This window comes from Idiotropiscis lumnitzeri, chromosome 17 (genome assembly GCF_059441095.1).
Source record: "Idiotropiscis lumnitzeri isolate Australia: NSW breed Sydney's pygmy pipehorse chromosome 17, RoL_Ilum_1.0, whole genome shotgun sequence".
Lineage (NCBI taxonomy): Eukaryota > Metazoa > Chordata > Actinopteri > Syngnathiformes > Syngnathidae > Idiotropiscis > Idiotropiscis lumnitzeri.
In genome coordinates, this window is record NC_142407.1 from 5983721 (window position 1) to 5999438 (window position 15718).

At 39.8% G+C, this 15718-nt stretch overlaps 1 protein-coding gene across 1 annotated transcript; it reads left to right on the top strand.

The window, feature by feature from the left end:
* The first annotated feature begins 1123 nt into the window (after positions 1-1123).
* LOC148319847 (sodium- and chloride-dependent GABA transporter 2-like) lies at positions 1124-13252 on the top strand. The gene is made up of 14 exons (XM_088280215.1): positions 1124-1442; positions 1522-1656; positions 1805-1945; positions 2452-2539; positions 2721-2853; positions 5875-6009; positions 6467-6570; positions 6837-6961; positions 8414-8526; positions 8609-8746; positions 10248-10350; positions 10428-10528; positions 11189-11359; positions 12572-13252. The coding sequence occupies exons 1-14, from the start codon at positions 1250-1252 to the stop codon at positions 12692-12694; spliced, it is 1803 nt and encodes a 600-aa protein (XP_088136341.1). The 5' UTR covers positions 1124-1249; the 3' UTR covers positions 12695-13252.
* The last annotated feature ends 2466 nt before the right edge of the window (positions 13253-15718 follow it).

The following is a 15718-nucleotide window of genomic DNA, read 5'->3' on the forward strand; positions in this document are numbered from 1 at the left end:
CGATGAGATCACTGATTTCCGCTGCAGTCCACTGACATCCGGCCGGCTATGGATGAATAAACACGTAATGACCGCGACCAAGATAAATTGATAAATGATTTTTTGCGGTAAATTAGGTTTTATCTAATTTTATCCAAAGTCCTATATATACAAACACAATTCCAATGACGTTGGGACGTTTTGTTTTTGTTAAGCATCAAGGAGTGTATTCAATTAAATATAGGTTAAACATGGGTTGAAAATTATTCTCTCTCTCTCTCTCGCTCTATCTATCTATCTATCTATCTCTCTCTCTCTCTCTCTCTCTCTCTCTCTCCCTCTCTCTCTCTCTCTCTCTCTCTCTCTCTCTCTCTCTATATATATATATATATATATATATATATATATATATATATATATATATATATATATGGGGGGGTGCGTGCGTGTGTGTGGCGCGTGTGGCGTGCGTGTGTGTGGTGTGTGTGTTCACCCTGTGTGTTCTGGCAAGAGCGATCGTGCTCTGCAAGCACACACCATTAGACTACATATCAGTTTTCTAACACAGATTTGTGTCACTCCTGAACTCATCCTGCCTTCACCCCTGATACTTGAGACTTCACGTCTCAGCCTTAACATTTCCAATTTACGTAGCAAATGTGAATACCACTCACTTGTATGTAATATGTAACAGCAGCGGTACAAATATTCTCTGTATCAACATTGCAATACAAGCCAGGATTTTATTTGTCAGTTTCTTATATTTTGGGTGGGTTTTTTTTTGTTAGCAGTTAGGCATGTACTACCATGACGTAATTGTTAACAATCTTACCTCATTTTATCGAATCTCACTGATTAAATTATCAGTCACACTCTCCACAACTACGCGACTATAAAACATTACATTAACTTGAATTTGCAGATGCAGATGCTGCACTTTTTCTTTTCCTCCTTGTCAAGCAGCAAAAGTGGGGGAAATCAACCCTATTACGGATTTTTTGTTTCGCTATGTGACCAGTCGAAAATGAATAATCAAGCTAGGAACGTCCCAAAGGTACAACCCAGACCTCCTCCACCACTCACAAACGTACTTAAGTAGCTACTGTCTCAGGCAGCACCATTCTCGGGAAGTCCGACAATCACATCTGCGCATAGGCTATATTCAGGCTATATTCCCAACGCTGGAGGCTCGGGTGCCGCTTTGGTTTGGAAGCAATTTTGACGCGCAAAACGCATTTGTTTGAATCCATTTTCACGTTTAAGAGTAAAAATGTTCAAAAAGGAAAAAGATGCTGGCAGTTGTGACGTTTTTGTGGCCAACATGGAACAAAAGAAGCAAAAAGAAAGAGAAGAACGGGGACACTGGAGCACGAAAGCCGAGTTCATTCTCACGGTGATGGGCGCTATCATTGGACCCGGCAACGTGTGGAGATTTCCTTATCTGTGCTACAAAAACGGCGGAGGTAAGATTTGTTTTGTTTGTTTTCCGACATCTGTCACTTTTGCCATGCTTGTTGCCTCCAATTTTTTATTTCTCGGTAGGTGTGTTTTTCATCCCGTACGTTTTGTTCATGGTCACCTGCGGTATCCCCTTGTTCTTCCTCGAGACCGCCATGGGACAGTACACCAACCAGGGGGGTATTACGTGTTGGAAAAAAATTTGCCCACTTTTTCAAGGTGCGTATTTGCACATATGTTCATTTTAGTTGATCATTTGAGTCAATTAGAAAGATGCGGAATTGGTGCGTAATTACGCACGGATTGCACAATCGAGTTACGCTAATAATCGAACATGGTTTCATTTAATGTTACCTTCTATTTGCAGGCATCGGCTATGCGAGTCACCTTATCATTGCATTCGGCGCCACATCCTACATTACTATTATTGCTTGGGCATTCTTTTATCTGTTCTCCTCATTCAGCGCGGATTTGCCTTGGGCCACATGTGGACATGACTGGAACACAGGTGGGTGCACCTGCAAGGAAGAGGGGACAAAATTATGAGTAGATGTTAGCTCTTTTTTTAAGTCAGTTGTATTTAGACCACTTACCATAGAGAGTGCGTCACAGAGAGTTATGGACAGGCAGTCTAGGCTACTTACAATATACAGAAACAGCATTTTATATTGTACAGATACTATGAGAAAAACCCAATTTTAACAAATTGCATTGAAACCATAATAAAAATAATAATAATCATTATCGTCATCATCATCAAATAATCTGGTCGTCGTAGACTTTAAAAAAAAAAAAAAGTCCACAGAAGAGACAGCTCTTAGACCTATCTTTAGTTTTTAATTTCATGTGAGGGACATTATAAAGTAAAATCAGTCAGTGAACATCATACCATGTTTTTTCATATTATTTTGCACATCATCTTTGAGGAATTTTACCATGCTTGACATGTCAAAATCCTCCCTTTTTTTTTTTGCTTGATTTGTCGCACTGTCGTCTTATGTCTTTGCTTTGTAGACTCATGCATGGACGTCAGCATTGCAAATCAGAGCCTCGGCGTGACACACAGGCAGAACATCACTCTGCCTGTTGTGGAGTTTTGGGAGTAAGCACGCCAAAGTCAACTATCTTGGACTCTTCTGACTACTTTTTTCAACCCCCCTCCTCTGTCTCACTTTCCTTTTCCAGCTGCTCTGTCACCCCTCCTTCATGTTTCCCTCCCACATGAATCATTCTGCTGTCCCATCACCATTGCCACCATTGCTCCCTACGTGTGCTCTTCTCAGGCGCAGAGTGTTGAAGATCTCTGGTGGTATTGAGGAAGTGGGAAGCTTGAGGTGGGAGCTGGTCTTGTGTCTCATCCTGGCATGGGTCATCTGCTACTTTTGCATTTGGAAGGGGATCAAATCCACTGGGAAGGTTAGGAATAGTTCAGCAGTGAGCAACATGCATGGCGGAGTTTCAGCATAGCTTGCTTGCTTCAGTTTATGCAACACACTCATTGAAGCACGAGCTCATGTATTCACTTCCAAGCATTGCATTTAGTGTTCTCACCTTTCCCACAATAACAGAGTTTTATATTGGATTATGGCAAGGGTGATGAACCTACGGACCATGAGAGCATTCGATTCAGCCCGCAATGCAATTCTAAAAACAAATTAAAGCCTCACTACCTGTTTTCATTGCAAATCTTGGAAATTGACTTTCAAGTTTGATTCTAAGAGCAGCCCATATTAGATTGCTTGTTCACTGCATCTGCTTCAGATTGGGGATCATTTGGTCAAATTTGCGGGGGATTCATCAAAGCATAAACACTGAATTTCACCTAAATGGCTGCTACAAAATATGTTTGTTTACTTTTTGGGCATGGGCCCTCGAGAATTTTTCATCTCTCCTCATGTGACTGCCAAATTTCGTGTTGATTAGTAAAAGTAGTGTCAGGGGAGAATATGTTCAAATAATTCTCTGGACGCTACTGCGTCATTTGGGGAAGAAGTGGTGATTTTCCTGACCCCCCCGCCAAAAGAATACTTTTTTACAAAACACCGGTGAGGCATGTTGAGGCCCCAAAAAGGGTTTAATGATAAGCAGTAGTGATTCCAAAAAGGCCTTTGCACCATCCTGTTGTCTACATTTAAGAAATCCAAAATCCAAAATATAAAGGCTTTTTCACACTGCACTTAGCAGGGCACAAGCTGCTGCGAAGGCGTGACGCATAATGTGGGCATTTGCCGTCATAGCGCCATGCCTCCAGTTGAAAAATGTTGTCTCGGAAGCGGCAGCGTTTTGACGTCAGATGGCGCATTCAATAGAAGAGCGCTTGGTCGAGTGATGTCAGAGTGCTGAAAGCAAAAGACCAACCACTGGGAAAAGCTTCTTCCTGGTAGACCGCAAAGCAACAGCTGCAATATTGACAAACTAACACCGTTAGGAGCACCGTTATGAACACTAAGAAAACCAACTGCTGTGCGAAAAGCCCTTTAAACACCAACGGGAATGATTAAAATTTTGTGACAGTAGTCAATGTAGGTCACATTCATTGTGGGAAAAGTTTTTAAATGATTTTGTTTGCTTTCTCTTTACAAAAACCAGGCATTTCAACAGAGGAGTGTCGACGTTTTTAGTATGACTCCTGTAAAATTCTGAAATGACCGCTGGAAGTAGTGTCTTCACCCCTGAATTAGGACACCTAATGTTTCCAGCTGCACAACACTGGGGTGCAGCATTTTATCAGGAAGTTAAGGACAGTTCACCAAAACAACGCTGCAATCATGCTTTACCAAGTCCTAACAGATGGATCTACTTATTTTGGTTGCTATATGAAGAGGTGTAGATCTGCACAGTGTCAATATTTTGACGATCTCATGCTGGTAAATAAGGACACCAAAACATTAGAAAAAGCGCTCACAATGATGCAGTCCAAACTACAACCAACTGTTCTGCAGAAGATTGCATTAAATGGTGGAGGTGTGCTATTATGAAATGTTCTGTCGGTAGAGGTGGGAATCACAGAGTCATTTACGATACAGAATTAATTCAATAGTGGTGTAATTGGCTGACATAGATCAGCTGGGATCAATCGCAATTCACTGGGGCATAAAAAAAATTTCTGTGGGAAATATATTATGGATATTGAATAATATTCCCTTTATTAGTCCCACAATGGGGAAATTCGAGATTCGAACACAGGCCTCCTGGGGAGACTGGGTCCTGAACGCGGCGCCTTAGACCACTCGGCCATCCTGAATACTTTGCATCTCAAGATCTTCAGAATATCTTTGTAGTTGAGAAGTATAAATGGGGAAAACAATTGACAATGTAATAACAGCAATAATCATAATACATCCCCAAAATCATCCAATACTTTGTGAACATTATGAACCTCCCGTCCAAAATAACAGCGATTCACACAACAATCGAATCCGATGTGATGTCATCGGGATCCACACCTGAAATTCATTACATATCAAAAAGTGTACCTCTGTTGGGATGGATCGTACAACAGTTGTTTTGGACTTCATCATGTCCCATGCGGAGGGCAATTATGTCAGCTCACACATCCAGTAAATGAGGTAGTCAAGTTTGTCAGCCAAGACTTTCAAATTGGGACATGTAGTGACATGCAGTGACCCTCCGGGCAGCGGATTTAACCGTTTTATGTCTGTAATGTGCATAGTTGCACCATCATGCTTTGGGTTCAGCTGTGAATGAATTGCAATTAATATATTAAGTGTGAAACCAATCATAGTAACTACTCAATAAAATGACTGTATTGAAATAGATTAACTCTTCCATTTCGCGTAATAAATTCGGTAGAATTATTGATGGCTACTCTTGGGTGAATCCATTCATTGAGTCTAAATTATTGCGTGGAATTGATAAATTCTGTCTCGAAACAAAAAATGGGCAAAATGGAATGCACTGCTTGGTTGCAATCAACAATTCTACTGATTTGTTCTCAATTTATAAGATACATAACCTTCATGTCATGTCGAACATAAGAGGTCATTCATAAGATCAGGACACGACACTTTTTGAAAGTCTAAAGCAGGGGTGGGAAAACTATGGGCCACATTCAGGTTTTAATCCGGCCCGCCGAATTTGAAATAAATTAAATGAATAAACATTGTTAATGTTTTATTTTCAAACTACTGTGTTTTTTCAAAGACATATATTTTGTTGTAATGCTTTTGTACACTTTCAAATAAAATTTAATGTATTTTTTTTTCTCCGATGAGGTGAGATTACCAGAACACTCCATCCATCTGCTCCTGGTCCGGCCCCTCTGTCAAATTTTAGAACTCATTGTGGCCTACCAATCAAAAAGTTTGCCCACCCCTGGTCTAGAGTATACGCAGGTCATGAAATAAAAGGTGTTGATAGGACAAAGGCCAATTTCAATCGTAACTTTTGAATGTGGTCTTGTTTCCTTTCATCCAGGCAGCCTACTTCACAGCTACCTTCCCTTACGCCATGCTGCTGATCTTACTCATACGCGGTGTGACGTTGCCGGGAGCAATGGATGGGATTATTTTCTACATCTACCCTGATGTATCTCGTCTATCAGATCCGCAGGTAAGAATGACAATGTAGGCTCCTTTTTTTTTCGTCCCGCCCTCCCAAGTTCTTGACTTCATAACAATTCATATGAAAAAGTAAGTATCTGAACTAAAGGGACTACTTTAGTGCTATAATGCAAAAAAGCCTTTGGTGATTGGTTGATTCCAAGTTGGTAAGTTATCTAATCAGTTATTAGAACCGCAAAAACTACATTGCAGGGTCTGTTCTGTTTTAGTGCTGACTCAGGAACCTTTTATTTTGTTTTTGTTTCGGTCTGCTTGTTTTGGAGCCTTGTCGGCTAGTGTTGTAGAGTGGTTGTGATCCAACCAGTCAGACAGATATTTCAGACTACTGTCTGTTATCTGAGTTTCATTTATGAACTTGAAAATGTGTTTTATTTGCTCCAATATTTTTGCAGAAATACATAACAACATTTTCAGTGTGATTTTTTTTTTCTCCCCCGTGTTTTAAGGTGTGGTTGGACGCCGGCACTCAGATTTTCTTCTCTTATGCCATCGGTCTCGGGTTCCTGACCTCTCTTGGCAGTTACAATACTTACAACAACAACTGTTACAAGTAAGCGCACCGACGAAAAAAGTATTTGAAAGTTTTTCGACACCACAATATATTTCTATTTTCATGGGAATCGTCAACATTCCAGATGAGTCAAAGGTCAAATTGCCTCTTGCAATGGATTGTGTTTAAGTTCCAAGAGTCCACTTTGCTGGAGTGACTCCATCTTGCTTGTTTCCGTTAAATTCTTTTGGCAACAAAAAGGACACACAGTATTGTACTTCCTCTTTGCTATGTCTTTAAAATGACTGGATGTGTTTGTCTTTTAGGGATTGTTTCTACTTGTGTTTGCTGAACAGTTGCACCAGTGTTGTGGCAGGCTTTGCAATTTTCTCCATTTTGGGATTCATGACCTACGAGCAAGGCGTCAATATTGCAGAAGTGGCGGAATCAGGCAAGTGCTGACTGAATCAGCCAGGTTGACTCTGGGTGTTTTGCTTGTTTTAAAGAGTTGTATTGTACATTCTATGTGTCACGCTCCTCTTTGAGAAAACTATAACAAAAGTTTCAAATTTCACTTTTCAAGACATCTTTAGAGTTGATAGCTTATTGTAAAAGCATCAGCTGAGTTGTGATTTGAAAAACTGTAATGATCAGTATACACATAAATATTGCTCATGAAAGCACATGGTATCAGGTTTATGTAATATCGTAGCTTTCATCAGAGAAAATATTATCTGGACACATAATTAGGAGATTTCGGACCACTATCAGCTGCAAAACTAAATCGACACTATACTCACTACCATGATCACAAATCGAAAACATACCGTATTTTTTTTACTATAAGTCGCACTTTTATCCATAGTTTGACTGGTCCTGCTACTTATACTTGGGTGCAATTTTTATATTTTAAAATTAGAGTTAGGACTGCCAAACAAAATCCCTGGTACCCAACCATGAGCACTTTCTTTTGGAGGTTGGCGAATACTTTTGCTCCATCACACCGCCAGTGGCCAGAAGGTGGCTGTCATGCACCAACAGCACTTGACAACTGCAAAAAGAAAGTATTCATTCATCCATCCATCCATCCATTCATTTTCTATATAGAGCTGGGGTAGGCTCCAGCAACGGTCACGGGCATGCTGGACTCTCTCCCAGCTCTCTTTGGGCAGGAGGCGGGATACACCCTGGACTCGTTTCCTGGGAATCGCAGGGCGCTCGCTCCAAAGGGTTTCTGCACGCATTCCCCGACGCTGTTCCAAAAAGAAACATAGCATCACAAAAGCTGCATTGAATGAGCTGCTCTTGTTTGCAAAAAAAAATTCAGAGCTCTTAAAACAGCACACATATGAAGGGCACTGATCGACATGTGTCGATGTGTTTACAGAATATAATACACTTGCCAAAAGTACAGTATGAAAACAAATGGCACCAAACCAAAAAATTGCGTGGTTTTTTTTCCGCTTTTGGTCCGGACCAAATAAGCGGATCAAAGAACTTTCCTGGTTTGTATACACCCTAAAAGAAAGGCCAAAAATATCACTTTTACAAAGAATCCTCATCTTTCCTTCTTGTCAGCTATGAGCACAGTACAGACACATGTATTGTAGGTCACTCGAGTCCAATTCAATAATTGCGCAATGCTTTAGAATGTCTGCATAGCTTTCAAATCATATCAAACAAGACTGAGATATGAGGTAGACGGAACTGCCTGAAGAGCCGAGAGACAGGATTGTGGCAAGGGACAAATATGGGAAAGGCTTCTGTGTTTCCAAGAACACAGCTGTTTTTTAATTCCTTTTGGAGTAAGGGTAGAAAACCTCAGTGAGAGAAATTGATAATCACGAAGAGTAAAAGATAAACAATTTTGAAGCTGACCTCATTTGACTGTACATGTGTTTAGGTCCAGGGCTGGCCTTCATTGTTTACCCGCGTGCTGTAGCTATGATGCCCATGCCGCAAGTGTGGGCCGTGTGTTTCTTCCTTATGATCATTCTACTCGGCTTAGATAGTCAGGTAAGCATTATCTCTCTGAACAAATAAGCGCTCCATTGATTGTTTCAACAGACTCTTCTTCCTGTTGCTTCCTCCTGAACAGTTTGTCGGTTTGGAGTGTCTGATGACATCGCTAGTGGATCTTTACCCATCTTATTTACGTCAAGGCTACAGACGTGAGCTGGTCCTGCTGGCCATCTGCACCGCATCCTTTCTGCTGGGACTTTCTCTGGTGACGGAGGTTGGTAAATATATATATATATATATATATATATATATATATATATATATATATATACATATATTTTTTTTCTTTTTTTTTTTTAAATACATATTTTTTGGGTGGGGTGGGTAGATGAGAGTAGTATTTATGCCCCAAACCAGGAATGTACGTCATCACCCAGGCGGGAATATGTTACACATTATTGGACCATTTTTATTTCTGCAAATCCGAATGTTCCAAAGTATATTAGCATGTTGCAAAAATAGATCTTTCCATCCCTGCTTAACGAGGATGGAAACGTCAGTTCATTTATAGCAAGATGAAACTCCATCTCAATGTGCTATTGACACATGTCAGGTGTGGTTAGAGGAGCGCTTTTCAGATGCTTTGAATGATTGGCCCCAGATCCCCTCACATCACCCCACTGATTTTTGTCTTAAGGCACATCTGAAGGCCATCTTATATCAGGAACAGATATTAAACATACTGTATATCATCTCAATGGACGTGCAAGTATATCCATCCATCCATCAGTTTTCAATACCGCTTCTCCTCAGTAGGGACGCGGGGGGTGCTGGAGCCTATCCCAGCTATCTTCGGGCAGTAGCGTGGCCCAAAAGTATTCGCTTACATGCCTTGACCCGCATATGAATTTACTTGGTAAACGCAAACCCGTTCTTAATACATAGTGTTTCATATGACACCTTTGAAGATATACTATTACAGCTTCAACGCTTCTGCAAAGGCCTTCCACATGGTGTCATTTTTTGGGAAACTTGTTATCTGTGAAATCCTAAAGTTTATCCGCACCAGAGTCTCACATCCATGTCTTTAAAGTCCTTGCCCTGTGTATGAGTGCACAGTCATGTTTGAAGAGGAAGAAAATCTCTCACAAAGTTGGGAGAATGGAATTCAATTCTGGCAACTTGGTCACAGTAAGATGAACTCTGAATCCTTTAGCATTTCACGATATTTTGGACAATTCCTTTGGAGATGGCGCCTTCCTGCTCTAACATGAGAACGCAGCAGTGCACCAGGCCTCCTTGTTCGAGGCCAGTGTGTGATCTCACAAATGCGCGTCTGGAAGGCGTAATCAAAAATCACTTAAAAAGACATTTCTAAACATTGTGGAATGCCTTCACAGAAGAGTTCATACTGTTGTTGGTGCAAAGGATGGCTTGATGTCATATTAAAGCCAATGGATTTAGAATGGTATGACACTTAAATTCATGTGAGCCAAGGCAGAGAAGAGAATACCTTTGGCAATACACGATAGTGTACATCATTACAAGCATTGTATAACTCCAGTTGTGCTAAATTACATGTTATTCAACAGAATAAGATGCATTGAAATGTGAATTCGAAACATTGGTAGTCATGTACATGTTATGTGCAAAATGTTACCAAAAAAAAAAAAATGACACGAAGAGAAGAAAATAATTGGCAGACGTGGTGCAAGAAGATTGATGGCATTTTTATACTCTAAAAATTATTCTTAATATTATTCCTGTGCTTATAGGGAGGGATGTATCTGCTCCAGCTGGTGGATTTCTATGTTTGCAGCGGGACCACCTTGCTCCTACTCTCCATCTTCCAGTCTGTCAGCATTGCTTGGGTCTATGGTATGTGCTTTGGAAGATATAAAAAGGACAAAACAATAGAAACAAAATATAACTCACTCCTTTTTTTTCTTTTCCAGGGGCCGAGCGTTTCTATGGGAACATCGCAGATATGATTGGCTATCGCCCTCCTCCACTCATGAAGTGGTGCTGGTGCTACTTCACGCCTTGTTTATGTTTTGTAAGTATTCCATTCAAGTAACTTTTACATGTACATCTTCCTACTCTAAGTCTCTTTGCTTTCCGTCAACATTTTCTATTGTTCTATTGTGTCCAGGGTGACAAATGAGCTGGCGCTTATCCCAGCTAAATTTTGGACACATCCCCAAAAACATGCATGTTCGATGAACTGAATACACTACATTGTCCATCGGTGTGAATGTGAATGATTGTTTGCCTATAGGTGGCCTGCAATTGTCTCAACCAAGGCTAACAGCTCACCTGTGAACTTATTACCCCAAAGAAGTACCGTATTAGTAATGGAGTGTTTGCACGTGCGCTCGGTCCTAAAAACTGGCGCATCTTCATTTGGTGTGTTTGGGAATTTAGGAGATTTAGTGTGACTGACAAATAATTGTTCTTGGGTGCGTTGGTTTTATGCTGGACTGTCAAAACATGTTTGTAGTGTTGTGGCTCATTTGCCTGACTTCCCACTGAGTAACAGTGTGAATGTGAGTGTCTAGATGTCCAACCTAACTTTAGCCCAGAGCCAGCTAGAATAGGCTCCAGCCCATGGTAACCCAGTATAGGATAAGCGGTGTAAAAAAAAAAAAAGAATTGGAATGCATAAACAGAAACAAAAGTCATATTTTTTTTGCATTCATTTCTTCTCTCACCACAGGGCACCTTCATCTTCTCCATAGTCCGATACTCTCCCTTGAAGTTCAGCAGAACTTATATTTATCCCCTGTGGGCCAACATTCTGGGCTGGTTCTTGGCCACCATCTCCCTCTCCCTTATACCACTTTTTGTGCTCTACAAGCTAGTATACGGAGAGGGCACCATTCGTCAGGTGAGCTGAATATGTAACGTTAAGAGATTAATAGGCGCCAGTAGGCAAGCACTATATACGCACACACACGCACATATATTATTTATACATATACAAAAATACTATTTAGACTATATTTGGTTGCATCACTGTATCGGGACTCCCAACACAGTGTTGCACCCAAGAATATAATTGGATTCAGGAGTGAAAAAAGTTGTATCAAGACACCGCGTTCATTTAGTCATGTTAGCCACATTTGAATCTGAACATGAAGAAACGTAAGTAGAGGTCGATTAAGAACAACTTGGCAGTCAGTCATAGCCTCCACAAAGGATTTCCAAGGAACATTCTTTCATTTCTTCCACCCTCAAATAGTGGGGAAGACAACATGATACTTGATCTATGTGGTGACTCATATGAAATCACTGACTTGGCATGCAACCATTTTCTGAAATAAAAGAATATTAATCTTAATTTTGGCTTTCTTTTAGGACTAATTAGGAATTTATTTATGCAGACGACCCGTCACAGAAAATGTCAAATCAATGAAAAATACCAAAACAAAGTAGATACGGCCGAAATGTCCCCTTGTGACTGTAGAACTAAGATGCTCTACATGCTATACATGAAAGCATCATATAGAAATCCTCAGCTAACATGCAACTCTTTCCTCTAGTGGCTATGAGCAGTAAAGCGATGGGATTTCTTTGCAAATGCAATGATCTGGAAAAATTCACTTATTGGCTTTATCTGCCTGTGAAATAGACTCTTTCTTGCTGAATAATCACAATATGCACAATTATCTTTTTTTTAAAAAAAAAAATAATACTTCACTCATACAGCCTTGAAACTATAAAACTTTGAGTTTCATAGAGTTAAAAAAGGTTAAAGGACCCTATGGCCTCCAAGAGCATTTCATGAAATTCTAAAACAACATAACCACATGGGAATTATTGTTATAAAGCTCACAAAACATGTCAGCAGCAAATATTATAATGAGATTTTTTATACAGTTTTATTGTTGCATTATACTGTATGTTATTATAAATTCAGTATTGTCCTTGGAGGACTGAAAGTCTCCAAATGGGTTAGGAAAAAGGACCCTCACCACTGATACAAAATATAATTACATTGAATTCCATCATACTAAATTGAACCAAAACATGATTCATTGACTCACCCATAGACGACAAAAGAGTCATTGCATTCTCTCTCATTCTCTTCTTTCTCCAGCGATTCCTGATGCTATGCCTTCCTGAGGACGACCTGAAATGTATTCCCGCGCTGGGGGATGAGGTCGTCGCTCCCCTTACCGAGCTTAAACCTTTGTCCCATGAAGTGGAATTCACCAAGTGAGAAAGTGCGTGAACTCTAAGAAGGCGACCACAAAAGCAAGTATGCGTGTGGTTCGAGAACAGAGCCTTCAATTCAGTGCGAGTCCATTGCAAGAAAACACTTGCAAGAAGTCCACATTTGAGCTGGAAATAACCTAATTAAGTGGACATAAGACATAGTAATACAGGTAACTTTTTTTTTTTTTTTTTACAGTTTGGTGTCCAAAATCATTCATACTGTTTCTCAAAACAGGCCGAGCTTAACGTTTATGAGCATGCGCTAGTGAGTGTTAAAGTGCAGTTCCGCTCGCAATGTGAGGGCTCCCTCTAGTGGTATGTGAAAGAATCACTGCCTAAGCAAAGATCAGTTGTATTTCACTTTCAAGTTCAATGCATTTGTATTTCATCTTTAGGAACTTTTTTTTTTTTAACAATTATTTAGGTACAATTTTATTTCAGTTTTACACCCAATACATTGCAATGAGATCATAACACCTAGCCCCATTAACTTCCCTTTTTAATATATGAAGGCTTAATGTTCCAATGTCATAATGTTAAGGTGGCTTAGAATTATATCAGATATACTTTTTTTAAGAATAAAATCTCTGTCTTTATTTTAATGTTGTGACGACTGCACTAGATTATGCAAAAACTTCCCAGGATCCTTTACAATGCTCCAAAAAAGGAAATCACATTTATTTTACCAGGCTATGAATCATTTTTAGACTTAACAGTGGTTTTAAACACCAATGTGATTCACATTTAATAACCAAATCAAAAGTAACCTACTCACTGGAATGGGAAGTCTGATGATCCATATGACATTAACAGCTATGCTGTAAATTGACATCAGTTGTCAACAATATAAACAAAAACTGTCTACTTTTGACTAAAGCTTTTAATTTTAAGGGATACTTCATATCCGTACGCCATTTGGAGCATTAAAAAGTGAATATTTGTCTACAATTCATTTTATAACTTCATTATTCATGTAGATTTAATAACTTTAAAAATTATTTTAGAATTAATATAGCTAGCCACCATGTCCATTAAACATCTCACTAGATAACTGCCACGTGCGTCAACCTTAGCCCTAGAGTATAGGGCCTAGACTGTAGAATGAATACAAACGAATAGAATGCATCTATATCATTAATCTTGGAAGAATGAAGCCATATCGCTTTCAGCCAACAATATGAAAACAACATTTCACTTTTCCTGTGAAAGATGCAGCACCGGAAGGTGTTTTGATGGCACAAAATACAATTTGGAGAAAGAGAAGACCAGGAAGTGCGGCAGCCGCGCCATCCCCGACGTTTACTCGCGACACACGCGTGGAAAATGCTTGTTTTGTCCCCCTAATTTACCCGCATGAGAGTGCTGCGCGGATTCCGCTCGCATTATGGACACAGAAATGCCGCTGCGCCCTCCGGGAAGGTTTGAGAGAAAGCAAATCCTCTATTTGTAGTTGATAGTTGGCCAATGAACACTATGTCCATTGTCCAGCAGTAAATTACACACGTATGTCTTGTTGGACTTATCATAGATGTACAAGTGCGTCAAAATGTTGCCATAAAAGAACTATATCTATGTAGAGGTGTATTTCTCAGCTCTTGTACATTTTGCTAATTAATGCCAATCAACGCCACATTTAAAAATAATGAAGCCTTCCTTTAAATTCTTAAACTAAAGCCATGATGGTTGATTCACCCCCCCCCAAACCAATACCACAATAATATATTTCTATAACATATTTGCACTATATAGCTTGGATTTGGAAAGGAGCATAAAACAAAAAGTCAGTTTTGCAATAAAAGCATGAAAAAATGGGATTCCTTCATGATTGTGAGGCGAATGATGACGTGAAGCGAGTGCTGGCTGAGTCTTAAGACTGGGAGGAGAGTAAATCAAACCAACAGATACGTTAGAAATGTCGGGAACAAATTCAATAACATCAAGAGATGAAATTTCAGCATTGAAATACTTTCTCTTCTGCCTTGCAGGAATTCTTTCAGCATTTCTTTCTGTTTTAGCCTTGTTCAGTGTCAAAACATCATTGAAATTTCACGTTGATTTGTTTGTATAATTGCTGGGGGAAGCATTGATAAAAATACTTATTTTATCTCGATATATATTTTTTAATTTCAAAGCATGGTCATGATTTTTTGTTATCCTTCAAATTTTGAGTATCATATTATTGTAAGTCTATATTTCTCCATGAAAATAAGCTTACATTCAGTATTTTGTCAAGTGCCTAACCATATTTTGGAAGCTTGTTTCACTTGCCTGTGCTTTAAAAAATACATTGTATATGGTTCTTTACAAAAACACTCATAAGAAGCAGATATGTTGCCATTTTTATAAAAAAAAAATAACTGAAGTTATGTTTACACATATGACAATGGTGTAAAATAAATAATGCTGCCTGCCCTTTTTTTTTAAACTTTGTTCTCTTGTATTGAGTACACAAACTGGAATGCGTTCATACCAAGTACGGTACTTGATTTTAAAATTGTGTCATGTCATTATCCACACCGCTTATCCTGTACAGCAGTCATCACCAAATGGCGGACCGCGGTCCGGATCCGGCCCGTGCGATGGTTCGGACCGGACCCATGACCAATCTACGATGAATTTTTTTCAGGGCGCATTCGCAAACGTTGGCGCTGCAATTCTAGTAAATACGGAGAAGGCGTCACGGATTTGAGCCAATCAAATCTTTTCTTTACGATCTACTGCCAATTGCGCAGCAGACCGGAAGAGAGTGCTGCTCACAGTATGCCTTGCTAAAAAGTTAGCAAGGTCGATGCGTGTTGTTTTCAATGAATGGACGGAGAAATTTAGTTTCGTTCTGGCTGCAGCCGATTCAAAACCAGTGTGCATAATATGCTCCGAAACCGTCGCATCCTTGCGAAGCGCCACTACGAAACAAAGCACCGCCCTTTTTTGCAAAGTTATCCGCTGAAGTTTGAGGTGAGCGCACGCAAAAACATCGAACTTCGAGTGTAGTATACAGCCCAGCCCAGCGGCATGCAAACGAATGTTC

Excerpts from the sequence above, each read along its gene's own strand:
- LOC148319847 (XM_088280215.1), top strand. The coding sequence starts at position 1,250 with ATGTTCAAAAAGGAAAAAGATGCTGGCAGTTGTGACGTTTTTGTGGCC. Across the intron at positions 6,010-6,466 it reads CTCGTCTATCAGATCCGCAG|GTGTGGTTGGACGCCGGCAC; the intron begins GTAAGAATGACA and ends CCGTGTTTTAAG. Across the intron at positions 11,360-12,571 it reads GAGAGGGCACCATTCGTCAG|CGATTCCTGATGCTATGCCT; the intron begins GTGAGCTGAATA and ends TTCTTTCTCCAG.